The sequence below is a fragment of the Ursus americanus genome, chromosome 10, assembly GCF_024610735.1.
Source record: "Ursus americanus isolate L20-20 chromosome 10, mUrsAme1.1.p, whole genome shotgun sequence".
Lineage (NCBI taxonomy): Eukaryota > Metazoa > Chordata > Mammalia > Carnivora > Ursidae > Ursus > Ursus americanus.
The window spans coordinates 73792604-73811626 of record NC_142136.1 but is presented as its reverse complement, the minus strand read 5'-3'; the positions used below and the strand labels follow the sequence as shown (position 1 = coordinate 73811626).

Here is a 19023-nt window from a genome sequence, read left to right as displayed (position 1 = left end):
AAAAGCCAAACACAAAAGACCACATATTATATGATTCTATTTCAATGACATATCCAGAGAAGCATAATCTATAGACTCAAAAAGTAGATCAGGTGCCACGGATGGAACAGGGAGTGACCACAAATGGATGTGAGGTCTCCTTCAGGGGTGATGGAAATGTTCTAAAACTGGACAGTGGTGATGGCCACACAACTCCATAAATTTACTACAAATCACCAAATTGCTCACTTAAAAAAAAAAAAAAACATTGAGACAGAGTACAGATCAGTACTTGCCTAGGTCTTTACGGGAGCAGGAATTGACCACACAGAGCGCGGGGGAACTTTTTGGCGTAATGGAAATGTTCTATAACTTGACTGTGGTGCAAGCCGCACAACTCTCTAAATCCTAAAAATCACCAAACTATATACTCACAATTGGTGAGTTTCATGTTATGCAAATTATACCTCAACAAAACTCCTAAAGAGCCTTGGGCAGACTTTCTAGGGTCACTACATTTTCTTCTATAAATGCAACCTCCCACTTCTGGTTCCAGGGATGGTCCCGTGAAATAGCACTGGATTATTTCTAACCTCCAGAAGAACTGTTGAAATCTCCCAAACAGCTATTTGAGGAACCCAAAGAGTCATACCCAAGTAATCTGCCCCAAGAGTCAAAATTATGTAATGTATCTATATCTCTATTAAATCATACCAAACATGGGGCGCCTGGGTGGCACAGCGGTTGAGCGTCTGCCTTCGGCTCAGGGCGTGATCCTGGCGTTATGGGATCGAGCCCCACATCAGGCTCCTCCACTATGAGCCTGCTTCTTCCTCTCCCGCTCCCCCTACTTGTGTTCCCTCTCTCGCTGGCTGTCTCCCTCTGTCAAATAAATAAATAAAATCTTTAATCAATCAATCAATCAATCAATCATACCAAACACAGCGCCTTGGAGCTATTGTTATGTGTTAAGTACCCATCACCCTCATAAACCACAACCTGTAATTCACAGTAGGCCTGACTTCAGCCCCTGCTGACCTACTGGATTACTCCAGGACTGAAGGTGGAGGGAAGTTTTACTTTCACGACACTATACCTTGTGGTGCCACAAAGTTCCCTCCTTTTTATGAGTCGAGAGCAAAAACGCGAGTCGTGGTTCTCGGGTGGGGGCCACCCCAGTGGGTAGTGAGTAAGCTAAAATCAGCACTTACAGAGACTGGAGGACACCATGAGTGGTAGGCCAGGCCGAGTTAAACCCCGCGTGGTAACAACAATTTGTATTCTACAAAATCTCCCAGTCAAGCACTCAAATAGATTTAACTTTATAAGATTGGGTTGTACAATGACTTCCAACAATTTTGAAGCTACAAATCCCTGAGGAAGAAAATTATAAAATCCTAAACCATTAGAGTGTTCAAGTAAACTGAGGCTCAGAAAGGGAAAGGGATTTCCTACCAGGAGCTGGCATGTTAGTGGAAGTGGACCTGAATTCAGCTCAGGTCCATTGTTCTCATGGTTTGATTATTGATTCCAACACAAGAGTATCCTTCCGATTGCCCCATCATCTTTGACTTCACTCTCCTCCAAAACATCCAAATGCTAATTAAAAATATAAACTGTGAAATCATTTTGAAGTGTAACCTCTCCTCTCTGTTTCCATGGTTTTAGTACAGATCTCATCACCTCTGGACTAGACTATTGAGCAATGCTCTCTCACCAGGACCGCCCTCATCCCAATCCTCTCTCTGTAGCTGGTCCCCTTCTGTGGTCCCTGGTAAACACCTCTCCGGCTTTCTCCTGCCTGCAGGGTAAAGTCCAAGCTCCAAGCAAGGCCCTTCTTAACTAAGTACAGACCTATCTTTCCAATCTTATCTCCCACTTCTCCACCCAACCACCCCGTACAAAAGTTATAGTGAGCAACGTGCAGTTCCCTTAGTACCACAGATTAGCATCTCTGTGGCCACTTAATATATGCAAAGCTCAGTGCTGAGTTCTCTACCCTCATCACCTCGTTTTATCTTCACAACAACCCCATGTGATAGGCAGGTACTCTAGCTACTCCCAGTTCACAGGGGAGGAAAATAAGGCTTAGGTAACTCCTCGGGCTGACTCTCCCTATGTCTACAGTACCTCCTCCCTCCCCCGTGCTCTTCCCGTTGGCCTGGAAGGCCCTGCCACTCCACCTCAACTGCTGCCCCTGCATCCCCCAACTTGATCTTCAAGAGTCTTTCCCCAACTATGCAACTCTTTACCCAGGGTTAATAATTCGGTGCTTTCGGGGCGCCTGGGTAGCACAGCGGTTAAGCCTCTGCCTTCGGCTCAGGGCGTGATCCCGGCGTTCTGGGATCGAGCCCCACATCAGGCTCCTCTGCTATGAGCCTGCTTCTTTCTCTCCCACTCCCCCTGCTTGTGTTCCCTCTCTCGCTGGCTGTCTCTCTCCTGTCGAATAAATAAATAAAATCTTTAAAAAAAATAAAACTGTTAATTATAAAAAAAAATAATAATAATTCGGTGCTTTCACGGTACTTTGTACATTTCTCACTGGAAACACTTAACCACGCTACATCGTAATTATTTGTATACGTTCCAAACTACCAATTAGAATGTGAAGCTATAAGAACAGGAATAGCTTTTTTTCTTCAACTCTTTCTTTTCCTTATATCTGGCATATCTATCAGGTAGGTCAATACTGAATGACAAGATACATTAGTCTTTATAATGCGTTGTTTCATTCACTCCTTTTCCTTCCCTCCTTATATATTCTACTTTGATCCCCACACTTTAGAGCCTTATTACCTCTGAGCTCTCTCCGGCAATAAATTCCTGATAGTTTCCCCCCAGTCACCTTTCTTCCTCATTCTCTTCTTTACCAATGATAGATTAACTTCCCCCAAAACACGGTTCTGAGCTTGGCTCTTCCCCTATTCAAAAATATCTTTGACTCCACGGTCTTTACCAAGTAATATATAGATTCTTTACTCTAAATTCAAGAATGTCCATGATCTGGGCTTAATGATTTCATCTTAACTTGGATAATTCCCCTACACCAAACCAAATTGTGTTACTTCCTATTCTCTCAAATCGCATAAAATCTCTGTATATCTGACCACTGAAACTATATGCAGACATCTCACCTTCTTCAAATCAGATTCCTTCCTTGATTTGATACATGGATAAAAACCACAACTCTTCTGAAATCCCACAGCATATGGTTTTACCTCTTTTGTGGGATTAAATCTATTCTGCATAGTTCTAATATGATTTAGATATATCTTAGCTCATTTATAATGTTCTTGACATCCTTACAGAGCTACATCTAATTTGAGTGTCTTATACCTGATAGGTGCTCAACAAATTTGCTTTGGTGCAATACCGAATGAACATATAAATTTGAGGTCATGCTGGAACCTAACTCTCATGCTTAAAAAAATAATAACAATGTGAAGTCAAACTAACTGCTTGAAGATTTTCACAATCCTAAGACTATAACACAGTCCAAAAAAAAAAAAAAAAAACACTTGGAAAAATCTGATATTAACTGGCCCATGTTTCAAGAAGTCAGGTCAACCTAGGATGGAAAAATCATCTAAGTGGATAGTAATCATCACCCAGTGACAGCCAGTGTTAAGCACCAGGCTAAGTGCTTAACAGGCATAAATCCCCTGGTTCCTACAAACATCCAAGGCAGAAGAAGCTACCCCACATTCTATCCTGGAGAAGACTGAGGCCAGGAAATGCTCAGCAGCTCACTCAATGGTGGGTATCTTTGGAATGGCAGAGCCATTCCAACCAAACTGAAAAAAAAAAAAAAAATCTACTGAAAGTCTAAAGCTCCCTCTCAAGGAGTTACAATGGATTTTCATCATTTAAAAGAGTTCCAGTGCACCTGGGTGTCTCAGTTCAGTGTCCAACTCCAGATTTCAGCTCAGATCATGATCTTGGGGTCATGGGACTGAGCCCCGAGTGGGGCTCCACACTCAGTGGGGAGTCTGCTTGAGATTCTCTCTCTCCTCTCCCTCTGCCCCTCCACCAACTGGTGTGTGCATGTGCACACCTGTGTGCTCTTGTTCTCTAAAACAATAAATACAATCTTTAAAAATAAATAAATAGGGGCACCTGGGTGGCTCAGTCAGTTAAGCATCTGCCTTCGGCTCAGATCATGATCCCAGCTCCACATTGGGCTCCCTGCTCAGTGGGGAGCCTGCCCCTCCCTCTCTCTCTCTGCCACTCCCCCTGCTTGTGCTCTCTTTCAAATAAATAAATAAAATCTTTAAAAATAAATAAATAAATAAACATAAAATAAAGTAAAAGAGCCTCATCTACGGCATATTTCAACACTACCACCAATTTCTGAATCTATACTGCATGACTAAGGACAGGTTCCCTTTCCTAGTGACCTAATTCAGCCAATGGAGCAATTTTGTGACTTGGCAGGAAAACCAGCAAGAATACTCTAAATTCGTGTGCCTGTCCCTATATCAGGGGACAGGGAGCACTTTCCATAGTATAATTACTAAATTGCATTTTTAAACTACAATTTTGGAGTCCTTCAACTGATCATTATTCTTACAAAGAAACTTACCACTAGGAGGCAGAAGTATAAAGTTAACGAGGTGATTTTTCTACAGTGTTTCACAAACGAAGAGTAGCTGGACATTTTCCCACCCTTTTCCCAAGTAATACAAAATCCTGTTAAACTGTTAATAGTTTTTCAAAGATTATTTTGTCACTTTGAGAGTGGCACGTTATACATAAATGGTTCTAAATTTAAAAACTATTCTCTCTTATTGAAAACTGCATTATATTTATTTTAAATATCACAATATATACAGATTTCAACCTCTTTTACATTCAACAGTAACCATAACTTCAATTAGCTCTAAACATAGAAGTAGAACCATACTATCAATGAATTAAGTAAAAAATAACACGCTGTACATTAAAATATATTGTGTAATTTAATTTTGTGTAATGCTATATAAGATAGACAAAAACTGCTCTTTAAATCATAAAGGATAGAGTTCCTGCATTTTGTAAAGTGTTTTTCTGTTTGTTTTATTTGTTTCATTATGCTTCTACTTTGTTTCTAAATGTCAAAATAAAAGAAGGTTTAAGGTTGTATTTTAATATATATATATATATATATATATATATATATATATATATATTTCTCTGCAAGTAACACTGAAGATTACCAGTACATAAAATGCAAATTGGGCAAAATCATCATTACATTTTTCTTTATGACATTTACTTTAACAGCACAAGAGGAAGCTTGATATGCTTGATAAGAATTTTGAGGAAATAAATGGAACTTCAAAATGTGATAAACATCTTGAGGCAAATTTGCAGAATTATCTATACACACATGTGCACTCCTGATGACTTATGCCCTGCTTTCTATCTTTGGTGATCCCCTGTGGGTAGAAATTAAATTATAGATGATTAAATTATATATAACTATATGTAATTAAATTATACTTAGCAAATTATATGGGTAAAACTACATAATGATCAAAATAATTCTGAAAAGTTAGAAACTATCTCTTGCATATGTTCAAATAATATGCACTCAGGAAGAAAATATTTTAATGATTTTTCACTAATTTTATTAAGCAGAAAATAAAACCTCATATAAAGAACCTCTCAACCTATGCAAATCTTTATTTTGGAGCAGAGGGCTGGTGGTTCTAAACCATCAGTGGGGCAGGTTGGGTGTTTGGTAGAAGGAATTATGCTTCATCTTATCCGGGGAAGGAGTAGAAGCCCAGCCTGCTTCAGGCTTTGGCCAATTACATAAAGCAGAGCTAACAAAATTGGAACTCCTTCCCAAGGCTGGCAATGAATCCAGTCTCCTTACAACTGTTCCACAAGGCTTCTTTGGAAATACGCAAACGAGCAAATGGTCATCAATATACGAGAGCTCTGGGAGACATGCTGGCCCTGAGGTCTCCATACAAACTTACATCTACAAAAAGTGAGGCAGCCTCACTCCTCTGGCTGCCCAAGAACACTTCAGGCTAATTTAGATCTGAAAATAATCTGCATTAGGTTTTCTACTTTCAAAGACTCAACTGTAAAGCTAAGGTCAAAACAGACAGTCCAGAGGCTATCCTGGCTTCCAAGTTTGCAAGAGCTGCTGTGTGATCATTCATCTACAGGCATTAAAACAAAATCAAGGTCCTCTCCAGGGATCAGTGGAAAGGAACAGTTGCTAGGGGATTATTTTCTATGGCAAGCACCAATTTATACCTGTAAAATGGTCTAGAAATGTACGTGAAGAATAATTTGCAATACATACACATGAATGCATTTCCTCATCTTTCAGCTCTGTAATGTACTGAATGCATTTAGAAATAAGTGAAAATTATACAGTAAGGTAAAGTTGTCTGGATGCTTGACAGGATATGAAAAGAACATTGCTCCTGTAGCCTTGACAGTTATTAGTTGATCTGATTCATGAGATGCTTATGTTCTACTCTAAAAATAAATACAATAACCATCATAAAAATTTCTTTGAACCATCATCACTCAGGGGTTGATAGGTATCAAACTGCATGTTTCTAATTCATTCCTAGAAAATAAAAGATTTAGAACATATAATGGTGTCTTAATATAATGGTGTAGTCTGTTGGAAAGGATACAGAAATAATTTAAAATGTAGAGAAGAAAGCTATGGGTAATAAAAAAAATGTTTCAAAAAACAAAATTTTGAGAGCCCCTATTAGCTTCATAGAGTGGAAGAAAGGTCTCTATCAACTCCCCCCCCCCCCCCCAGACTCTAGCATGTGGTTGGTCCTCCCCGAATATCTTTTGAATGAATGGTGTGGCAAGTGCCATCTCAAGGAATTTGGTATAGTAGCAATTCATTTCCAAAGAGATAAAGATGACAGCAACTTGACAGGAATCGTGATGTCAGTCCAATTAGCACAGGGCCACCTGCCTCTCTGCCAGGTGAAGGAAAGAGGGTAAATGCCAGCAGAAACACCCCAGTGTATGGGCAACTTCCAGGAGAGATGAAAGGCTGGTGCTGTGACAGACACGCTTTACGCAGCAGGTTACCTACAAGAGGTCCCTGCTCTGCCCTTACCTCCTCCTTCCTTTCTTCTGGACCCGACGCCAGGTGGGGGCTCAGCTGAGGGTGGCTGCTGGCGCCGTCCTCACTGCCTCTGTCACTTGCGGCTTGCACAGAATCCTGGGAGGTCACAGGCCCCTCTGCCCTTTCTTCACTGTCCACTGAACTCAGGGACAGCGCACTGAGACTGCTGGGACACGTGGCATTTCCTGCGCCTGGGCTCTGAGGGCTAGGGGGCTTGGGTGTGGTAGGCCTTGGGGGGGTGCGCGGCTGCTCGGGTTCGAATGTAAACTGGCCGCCAGCTTGCCGTTCATCCGAGTCCTGGACAACCGGACTCGATGAGGCGCTGCCAGCGCAAGGACGGGCACTTTCAGCCGCCCAGGGGCCTGAGGCTTCCAGAGGAAAGACAGCTGTGTCCACGTCCACCTGGGGGCTCGGAGCCCCAGCTGAGCCGCACCCCGAGCCTGCGTGCGCGCCTGCGCACCTCCTCCACTCACGCTCGGCGCTGGTGGACACGCGGCGAGAGTAGGCGTCGTGCAGCCTGCTGTGCACCTGCAGCCGCTGGCTCGCCTCGCCGGGCGAGGACGCCCCGCTCCTGGGGCTCTCTCTCCTCCAGGCCGCGTCCGTGGCGCCACTCACAAACCTCAGGACTCTGTCAAAGTCCTTGGCCCGCAGTGGGCTCTTCCAGCGTTTCGTCCTCCTCTCGGACCCACCGAACTTTTCCGAGTCGGCAGATGAACTGCTTAGTGTCCGCCGGGGAGCGGGCTTTTCGTGTGCCCCCTTGAGGTCCGTGAGATTTGAGGTGGACTTCCGTTTGAAGGAGCTCTTCTTCAGAAAGTTCAAGTTATCCGTGCTCTTGCTTTTCCTGTAGATGATGCTGTTGTTCTCAGAGTCTTTCACTAGGATCTCACACACGGGGGGCTCCTGGGTGACAGGGGCCAGCGGCCGCACGTGGTTCTGGGACCCTTGAAGCTTCTCGCAATCCAGGAGGCTGATGCGGCCCAGGCCATAGGCGCGGCGGATGCTGCGGGACCGATGGGTGCTCCTCTGGAAGGCGTCGTCGGCCTCTTCAGGGTCGGAGCAGTCCGACGCGCCCCCTGACCCTGCCTTTGGGGCGTCACTTGCTGGTCCCGAGGAGGGGCACCTGCTGGTTTGCATTCCGATTGCAGCACCGTTCGGGATGGGTTTCCCTGGGTCACGTTCGGGGGCGTCTTCCTTTGCCGCATCTGAGCCCTCTCGGTTCTGAATCCCTTGAAGGACGGAGGACTTCAATTTTTTGAAAGATCCCATTTTCCGAAAGGAGGCCAGGGCATTCCAGGTGGAGGAATTTCCCATCAGGACCATGGAGCGGGGCCTCTCGGGGTTGGCGCTGGTCCTCTTCCTGCTCACGGAGAAGAGGCGCATGAGCTTGGCCGGGCTGAGTCTGGCCTCCTGGGCTTCCACCTCCCCACAGTAGCTGCTGCTGCATCCTCCATTCTGACATGCTGGGTAAGTCACCATTTTGGAGTCTTTGGGATCCGAGACAGAACATGAGATTGCGGCAAGTCGCCCATGGCCATTCTGAGCTGTTGTCATGTTCTCGGGGCTGGGAGCCCGTGGCCACAGGGCAGCGGGGTTCAAACCCACATGCACATCCGTGTCCACAGGCCCCAGACGCAGACCTTCATCTCCGAGGCTGCTGCCAGCCTGGCTTTGACACCTGCTGTGCACATCAGGCTCCTCACTGGTGGCCACTGCCTGCAGCAAAAAACAAAACAGGGATTTCATTATTTTCCCCACAGAAGAACCTCCATAAACAGTGGCTTGTTATTTTAAGAATTCTGAATACAAAAGAAGCACCCTCATGACAGGGCTGATCAGTTCAAAACTATTTTAAATTAAAATTTTACCTTTCCTAATTCATTTCACAAGGAACTAAAGGGAAGATTGTAAATATACATTCCTTTAAAAAATGATTATGGGTTGTGCATTCATGTAAAGGTAAATTCTCGAATCCGGTGAAAGTTGTTTAAGTAAAACTTTTGAAAATTGCTGGAATGCAAAGGTCAAGGCATCATTCAACCCTAGGTCTTCTATTTATTTGAAATAGAATAAATTTTTAATTAGCAAATAAAAAAAGACACCAACAACTATTTCAAAACGAGTCACAGTGAAATATCAAACTATATTAAATTTAACACAGCTAACAGGCAGATTGAGTGCTCAGAATATGCAAGAATGAGTGCAAGGAGCTGTAGCAGAGACCAAGATCTCTCAGCTGCCTACTGTCTACAAAATACCTGAAACTCTACTGAGAGACAAAGTGCTACAAGGACACATGAGTGGAAGGGACAAACTGAAGTTACATGAGGTCTGGCTTTGTGAAGGAAACCTCATTAGTGAGGGGCCTCTCTCAACAGGATTCTTACTGGCTGGGAATGGAGAGGAATAAGGATAATACTTAAATATTAGAAATTCAGACACAAAAATTCAAATTAAACAAATGTTGCACCTAAGGACTACCACTCAGTGTTTATTACTACGTGTCAGGCCCCTATGCTAATAAGTGTTTTAAAAATGACATGCCACTGAGTACTCATACAAACCTGCAAGATCAGTAATTTTCATTTTACGGATAATCAAATGGACACTTGGGCAGGGGGTGCTGGGGGTTTCTGCAGTTCTCCCTTCCAAAGCTTATGCTCATCTCCACTACTTCAAACTAATGAACAAAGAGAGAGGCATAGCTAGGATATGAACCCCGGTTGTGTGACACCAAGTTCAGTGTCTTATGACATAACCCCAAATCAAGTCAAATCCCAGATGCCCTTATGCCAGTCAAGGCCATTATTCCAAAAGCAATACTAAAAGCAGAAGAGGAAAAGAAAGAGAAAGTTGTATAAAAACCTTAAAGTTAGGTCCCAATTTAGCTTAGTCCTCTTAAGTGCAGAAGAAAATGTGACCTCATGCAAAAAGGCCTCATCTGATTCTACTCTCCAAATTCTGATAGGTTCATTTTTATTTGCCCCCTGAGGAATTCACAGGGAGTCACAGTCAAAGGGCTGATTCCATCTGGGATCAGGGACGCTGCATAGACCCCTGGAGCCTTTCTGATGTCCACTTACCCAATTCCATTACTCAGAAGCCTAATGGGACTACCACATGCCCTCTGCAGTTTAATGTCCTCATGGAGAAATTAGGGAGCCTGAAGAGCTGTGGGTTGCATTTGAATGAGCCACAGAAGCAGAAACTTGAATCATCTCATCATTGAGGCTGGAAGTAAATCTATAACCAGTTGCAAAATGAGTCTAACACTGAGTACCACCTGTCTACCCCCTCACAGGGGACTGTGGTTGTTTCAACTTCTCACAATCTTGAAATGAAGCAGACAGTTTATGCATACATCAAGTCCAGTCACCGGCACTGACTGATGGGATATTATGTAATAATAACGGCCTCGTTATGGCTTGCATTGCATACAAAAGGAGCAGATCCGACTCTTCTCTTGTCATCTGGCTGGCTGGAGACAACTTACAGACACCGCAACCAGAGGGCGCTATGAGACCTTTTATAACCAAGGATGAAAGCGTGTCAGGCAGCCCCTGAGGTCTGAAGGGGGTGCTGGCAGTACTCGATTTTAACGTTGGGTAGTTTGAGAATGTTCTATGACAGGCATGGGGGCAGGCCTAGGTTTTAAACTCAGTACTGTCACATGTATCTTGAGTAAAGTCATTTCAGTGATCTGTGCTCCAGTGCCATCTATAAAAGAATAGGTGCCCACATTTATGTATATGGTATATCAACCAACCAATTCATTCATGAGCCTGTGTTAGGTACAAGGAACTGTGTAGGCCCCATAATAAACTCAAAAGAGTGACAAGGTGATAAACTGTTCTAGATGGGAACCTGGCATGAGCAAAGGAAGATCCAGGAACCTAAATTTGATCGGGAAGCAGTAAACGTGGGTGACCAGCTGGCCCAGTTGGCCCGGGGGGTGAGGTATTTACAGGATATGGGACTCTCAGGGCTGAAACCGGAGAAGTTTCTTGGCAGACTGGGACGACTGGTCACCCTACGTTAAGTAGAACAATATAGTTGGAAGGATGGCTCAGTGTCATGTGGTAGTAGAAATTAAGATGAAGACAGGTTTAGAAAAGAGCACATCCCTTTAGTCTAACACTTTGAGACTGCCCACAGGTGTCATCCTCTTTGGGAATACCTTCCTGATCTTCCTAAAATTAATGAGACCCCTTACTCTGTGGGTTACGGGAATCTCACAAAATTGCTTTACCAAGACATATTTATAATGATCGGTTTACATGGCTGCCTTCAGAACAAGACTGTGAACTCTTTGAGAGTAAGAACGGTATGCAACACTTAAATTATTTATCTTGATGTAAAACTGTATCAGTTATCCTGCCTTGTCAATGTCTGTACCAATGTAACAATTCATCATATACCATATTTTTCCAACGTGAAGATGTTTAAATTTTTACAACACTAAAAAGGTTAAGTATTTACTAAAACTTAAGTTTTAAGATACTGATCTAGATACACAATCTGATTTCCGATTGGGGCAATGTGCTTTTTTAAAAGTGCAGTGACTTACTATTTCGTTCATGTAGCTGAACAATGTGATTGTTGTGTGCTGCTTGGAATGAAACTGAAAATCACGGAAAAAGGCTTTTCCTGGAATTTCCGAGAAACATACCAAGTAGCATTATTTAGAACTAATACTTTGACCTCTATTAACTAACAAGGGTTGCGATTCAATCAGTGGTTTTGTAGCAAGTCTTGTAAATTGTGGGAGCTCTGCCAGAGAGATTTATGAAGAGAACTACAAGGAAGAATTTTAGATGGGAATATTGTGAAATCCATTGTCTACCAGCTGGATTCCGGGGTGTATGAACTTTAGAATAGAACATTTCTTTTCACTCAGAATGAGAATTCTCTGAAAACAACTATGACCAGTAATTTTTAAATAAGAATTTATAATACTGGAATTTGAAATTCAGAAGTACATATCAGGTTAAATGTACACACAAGGGGGTTTTTGTAATCTGTTCATGTAAATTATAGAAAATGTGGAGGGAAATATATTGGACTATATTGTAAAATATATTGAAATCTGAAAGTATAAATCTTTGAATCACAGCACTATAGAATATTGCCTTAGGGAACATCTAACCCCTGTTTGTAAAGATTAGGGCCCTGGGTCCCCCCCAGTGGGTCTCAGAGACATACTCATTGTCAAGCCACCACGGATGAAAGCAGCAGTGGGGCTGGGAATCAGAAGGACCAGGTTTGGGCCCCAGCACAGCCACATACTGGGCCAAAACCTGATGGTCATCCTAGACCTCTTCCTTTCCTTCCAGATCTCATTGGTCACGAAGTCAAAGAGATTCTTCTCCAGATCTCAACAATCCGTGCTCAGTGCAGCTGCCATGGCCTTATTTCCAGTCTTTAGTGCCTTCCACCTGGACACCTGCATTAGCCTCCTGAAATATATCCTGTCACCTCCAAGCCGGCCAGTGCCCTTCCCAGAAATTGCCAGTGGAGTTGTGTCACTTCATCTAGTGAAACTGGCTGCCGCCTCTGAACCTTGAGATGTCAGATCTCAGCCAAGCACACAATACCTCTCACTGTGGCCATGCGGAATTATTTACAGGTAGGCTTTCTCATACTGCTGTGCTTTGGGTTATTTCCTTGTTTGCTCTCAGAGACTTCTTCCAGCCATTTTTGTCTCTCTGTATTGTAGGGAAGCACATTCCCAAGCTCCTCTGACAAAGGACTTCTGGCCTAGTTAGTCAATGGGAAGCACTGCTGGGAGATGACGGGTGTGGGAGAAGGCAGACCCCAGGGTACCTCTCTCTGTGTGTGCTACCGCAGGGGTGTCTTCCCCTGTCCCTCCAGCCCACAGTGGGAGCATCTTCCCCCTATTATTGTTCATCTGAGATCCTCACTCTCTCCTCTTCTGTTTCACGGCTGTGTAAACACAATCCCTATTTTAGATTCTCTTTGTTTGAAATACCTAGAGATGTTCCTCTTTTCCTGACTGATAAATATGTGCTTTGCCTAACTAACTTTCACAATTCACATCAATTTTTCCCCAAGAGGAACCCTTTGCTTCCTATCCAATTCAGATGTCCTTTTTCTGCGGGCTCTTTTACACATCGCTCCATTTTAGCATTTACCATACTGCTCTGTAATGCTGGTTTCATGGTCTCCTTTCTCTGCTAAACTCTGAAAATGTCGAAAAGTTCTTTTAAGTCAGAAACCAGGTCTTATTTATCTCTGTATTATCAGCATTTAGTCAGTTACTGAATGAATGAATGAATGAATGAATGAATGAATGAATGAATGAATACCATTTCTTTCACAACATAACATGTGGAGCCAGACCATTCTTAGCCATGAGGGCTGTCCTGTGCACTGTAGAACGCTAGCAGCATTCCCAGCCACTGTCTGCAAATGATGCTATTAGGAAAAAGAAATAGAATGTGAGAGAAAGCTCTGAAAACCAGGAAGTGCTATCAATTAGTTTCAGAATGGTTTCTCGGAAACTACTGAAATTTATCATTTCCAATCATAAAACAGTGTTCTATGTACTGTTTGATGGTACTGCTAAAACAATCTTTAAAATGATAATATTGTTAGCAGCTACAGTTTCCTATGGTAGAAAGCTCAACTTAATGTTTATGTTCCATTACTTTAATAGTTGTATCTAATTTTGTAGATGTTTTTTATACTTCAGTGAAAAAGAAAATTTAATTTCATAGATATGTAAATACTGACATGTTAATCATTATATTCACTTTTTAACTATCAACACAGATATTTTAGTAGGTAATCAAATTTATCTGAAGTTTACTAATTTGAATGCTCATATTACATAAATTATATATCTGAGTTAATATAGCAATGAGGAATTTTATAAACATTTCATAACACTCTTAAAATATTTTTAATATGAATGTTGAAATGTATATATTGATAACATATACTTCAATCTATCTGTCTCAATATTAATCGGCAAAATTTGAATTGAAATGTCCAAAGAGGGTCCTAAAGTAACTGTGATTATTAGGAAGTGATTTTCTTCTGTAAAATTACATTTTCTACTTAAAATATAAAATGTTTCTTCTAAAAAATATGTCTTGGAAGTATGTAATGCAACCCATACTTTAATATTTTCCCTACTCTTAGTTCAAAGAAACTATTTTAACTTATTAAATGTAAAACAAAAGTGAGTTGGCATAAATATTAAGCTGGTACAGCTTTTTATAAATCTCTTTATCCAGGAAATTAAAGTTAAATGCATTCATACTTGGGCAGAGAGTAAGATTCTCTATTTCATACCACATATTATCATATTAACCTAAATCAGATATATATATTTTGTGTAATCTGAGTACCCAAATTATTAACTTCTACAATTTAAACCAAGGTGGCTGTGAAAAAAAAAAATAACAGACATGTAGCTAAGACATTCTGATAAATATCAATTTCAAAATATTTAACAACAATAAATGCTTTACTTTATTGCAATTATACAGAATTTTACTTTCAGCAAGTTACAGTTTAGGGATTGATAAAAAGAAAGTAGTAAGTCTTTCTCATATGCTGAACTAGCCCATTTGATTCTCCCTCTTTCTCTTCCTGTCAGGCCTTTTCCTTCTATTATTCATTCCAATATCTTTCCCAGAGCCTTACTGAAATCAGACTCTGAGCAGAAGCTGGAAATTCTAGCACCCCACATTTTATGAGGTTATACTCTAAAGGTACAACAGACAATCTGGTTCCCTCACAGACTCTGTCCATCAAACTATATTTAACTAATTACATGGCTACCACTGAATTTAACCATAATTTATAACATTTCCACAGGAAAATGTATCTAAGAGTCAACCGTGGGTTCTAGATCCAGGGAGGAAGCTCCCACAGTCCTTAATATAAGACACTCTCCCTCTCCTGTCCAACCCCAGGTGTACCTTGCCCATGGATCTGGTATCCTTGGGTCTCTTCTGTTGAAGAACGGGGGGAGGAGGATGCCTTAAAAAAGCCAGAGCTCTGGCTTTATTTAAATACCCAATCACTTAAGTGTTTATAAATGGAAAGTGTATATAAAAAGGTAACTGTGGATGAGATTGAATCACTGTATCTTTGGGAAAGGTGTCAATTTCATACAAGCGTGCGATTGTCTTGGCTTGCCTTATCTAGGTTACTAGGCTAAACCACATTCCTGTGGGTGAGATGGGGTTTCCCAATGGGGATAGGTGTTTGCTCTGTCAGTTCTGTGGGGCAGAAGGGGTGGAGAAAATGAGGATTTGCCAAGGCAGGTCTTAGACCAAAGAGAGGAAAACCTTCCATTGATCTCTGAAACTGGGGGTCAGGCAGGTCTAGCGAGACATGCTCGGGGTAGGTCTGGATCTGTGGGATAGCTGACATGGTCCCCTGCACTACACTGCCCTGCCATACCCCCACACTCCGCAGAGTCCCAGCCTCTGAACCTCCCCTTCCTCTGCTCCCACTTTAAACCTCAGAGCTGAAAGAGCTTTGAACACTTTGGGAGAATCACTGCCAAATTAAAGGTCTGAAGAAAGCTTGCCTTGATTGCCTATAACTTGTGCCCTGTCCACCATCTTTCTCATGGTGAATAAGACTGCAGCAGTAACCACCAAAGTTCATGGTTAGGACAACCTAATGCCTGCAACCAACGCCAAAACTGATGTCACCACAGAAACTGGACTTCCCTTGCACTTACTATTCAGAGCAAGAAAGTTTTCCAGATGGATGGCCCTAATCTTGAAGGCACTTTGAAGGTCACTGGAGCAAAAACAATGTTTCTGCTTGCTAGAGGCAGGTTTAGCAGAATGTGGAGCCAAGCATCATCACACTCACAGTCTAAAACACTAGGGGCAGGCTGCAGAGAAAACCCCCTCCAAGGCTCAACGCAGCTTATAAACACAGTGTTTTGGAAAACATAGTTACTAACTGCTTATAAGAGTGTATCTTTGCATTGTATTTTCCCTGCCTTTTTTTTTTCTGCTCAAGTTTTCTGTTTTTGTGTTTTGCGTGAAATGTGTTTCTAGGCATAGAACCACAACTTATAACACTGCATGTTGGGAAAACAAGTTCAACTCTTGACTCTGTTTCCATCCAGCAGCCAAACAGGTTTTACATTAGGGGTTGCCATAGCAGCCCAGTTTGCCATCAGTAAGGATAGAGGTCCGGGAAGCACTTTCAAGCAGGTATCCCATATTCTCATATTTGTTTTCCGCATTAAAGCAGTTGCCAAAGTGCCTTCTACTCGCTAATTTAAATTGTCTTCTTCTAATTGAACTGACATTTGGATATTGTTTCCCTGTCAGCCTTTCACGCCTCTTGGCAGACATCCCTCTGGGCTCCACGCTGGGTAGCAATGTGTGATGACACCACCGATGAACAAAGCCAGTGGTGACCAGGAGACTGTTCCTGAGCAGAGGCCCCCCGACTTAAACCTCTGCCCTGGGACAGCACGGCCCAGCCTGGCAGGAGCTGATCCGTGGCCACTTTGTTCGAGGAGGAGGCTATTCTGGTGAGCCTGTCCTCGTGGGACATCATTCATACCTCTGGGGCATGAAGAAGTAATGCTGAGGACTTCAGACATTATGCCGAACATAAAGAAAACTTCCTGCTGCTAATGGTAGAACCCTATTCTCACACTCTCCCATGGCTCAGAAAAGCAAACTGGCCTCAACTGCGCGGAAAGCCTGACAGAGGGACGGAGGAGCAGAACCCTAGCGAGGAAGATTTATGGTGGAGAAAAACGGCGCACGGTTCTCAGGCTTTCACTGTTGCTGCCAATTTCTCTGCACATATTTGTCCTTCAAAGAGGGACTCACTGGCAACTCAGAAGGCTCCTAGTGGCTTCTTTAGCATTTGCCATTCTTTCTCCACACAAAGATTTGTGGCCAGAAGCTTCCATGGGATCACATGACCTGCTCCCTCATCACTTGATTTATCTGTTTAGGGCACTGGCTGTGGGAAAGGGCACAGTTCTGGGGGCTCACTGATAGCAATCCTATGGATACAGCCTCGAGTGATGACTGTGCTTACCATCTATTCTCCCCACTGATCCACTATGTCCTGAGGGGCAGTGAGTATAAGAGCCGAACCATGCTAAATAGCCTTGTCTCTTAGAATCTTGACCCCCCCCAAAACAACCCCCCCCCCCGGGGGGATTTTCCTTTCCTTCCATTTGCTGTTCTGACTGTCTTCCCAGTCAGGTCCATCCTGTCAGCCTGCGGGGCCTCGCAGCCCATCAACTTCACCTACGCCTCCGATGCTGTGCCTATGAGGAGACGTGGCCATCACTGTGGCCACACCACTCTTTCCTCAGCTTCGTTCACCTGATGTGATGTTCTGGCTCTCACAAGCCAGACGCCTCTGGATGCCTAACAGAACGTAAGAGGAGCAGGTATCAGACTCAGAAACACCCTGGCATCACATCCCACAGGCATGGCTCCCCCAACACAGAGCTTAATATGTTCTAAAATATGTCAGATGCTTGGCAGGGCCTGAAAGAAAGGAATACTATAGTCTGTCTTTTGTAGAAAGTTAAAAACCAGTTTAGTTTAGGTGCAAAAACAACAACGAACTTTCTTTAGAATAGGAAAGACTTAAGTATCTGGAACCTAAAACAAGGAAAGTGAAGCAGCATGCGAGATGAGGCATAGGTTACCCTCTGAGTCCAGGCAAGTAGGAAAGGAAACAGATGTGCTTTCTGAGAGCAGTGGCAAAGAACCCAGGGACAACCAGCAGAGACCCAGGGAGCAGCCATCTCAGTAAGTCCACACCTCAAAGAGTTACAGCTGAAGGCAGGTTAGGTGAGAAAGGGCATCAAGCTGAGACTTGGAATTCTTGGGTTTGGGTTCTTTGCCTTTTACTACCTTTGGGATCCTGGGCCAGTCACATAGCATCCCGACCTCTAATTCCCAATGTGATCTTAACATTTCTTTGAGAATATTTCATAGGATGGTTCTGAGAAGCAAATGCATTATACGCAGAATATTTCCACTGAAATATTAACTATGCTCATAGCACGACACCTTTCTTTGTAAAGCATACAATTTATAGTTGCAGGTTGGTATAAAAATGGTTAATAGGAAATGGAATTCCAGCTCAAAATTTCTAGATCAGAAAGAGAAATACTCTGTTAGGAATTCAATGGACTTATGCCTATTATATATGTATCTGGACTTAGGCAAAAGTAAGGGATCACATGCAGTCCATGGGGGTGCAGAAAAGGTACCCACATGTGCAAGGCACTGCTTCATGACCCACATACGGAAGCCTAGCCTGCTCCCTAGAGCCATCCTACCAATTCAAAGGTCATTGCCAGATGGATATATAAGGACCAGCCAAGGAATACCTAAATGTGGGTATTTTCCAAAGGATGCATCTGGAACCAAAATATATATTAAATTCCACTATTTCATTTTAAAATCAGTTCTAACTTTTCTCCATACACATACATAATATATGCCTTAGAACTCTCCCTTACCCTGACAGTGAGATATAAATAACAGAAGTCTCAAAATTTTGACAAGTAGTATTCTAAATGTCAATTTAGGAGTCAACTGTTCAGAATTTAAAACACATTTTCCTGTAAGATTCACCCATTATCTGCCCAATCTCCCTTAATTCATAATGTAAACAATGTTTCCACTAGTAATATGACTACTATATTAATAACTGAATTATTAGTATATTAAACTAAATTAATAATAGCAATTAATAGAAAGAGGAACCTAATTTCTTTGGCTTAGGGGCTCAGACGGTAGAAGTGGAAACAGAAAAGGAAGAAGAATTTTGCCCTCAATACGAGAAAGGCCCTTGTGATATTTGGAAATAGGAACATTCATCTTTGGCATCCTCTGACCTTCCTCTCTTTACACTCATCCTCTGTGAGCTACTCCCACCCTCACCCCCCCAATCTGGGCAAGTTG

The 19023-nt window shown here is 42.6% G+C and overlaps 1 protein-coding gene across 4 annotated transcripts in view; it reads right to left on the bottom strand.

The window, feature by feature from the left end:
- Nucleotides 1–19023, bottom strand: part of SPATA13 (spermatogenesis associated 13) — a 332158-nt gene that overhangs the window by 72786 nt on the left and 240349 nt on the right. For all 4 annotated transcript variants that reach the window (XM_087865231.1, XM_045797086.2, XM_087865232.1 and 1 more), the window contains one exon: nucleotides 7070–8791. In XM_087865231.1, the coding sequence (XP_087721357.1) occupies nucleotides 7070–8791 (1722 nt within the window). The remainder of the gene's footprint in view (nucleotides 1–7069; nucleotides 8792–19023) is intronic.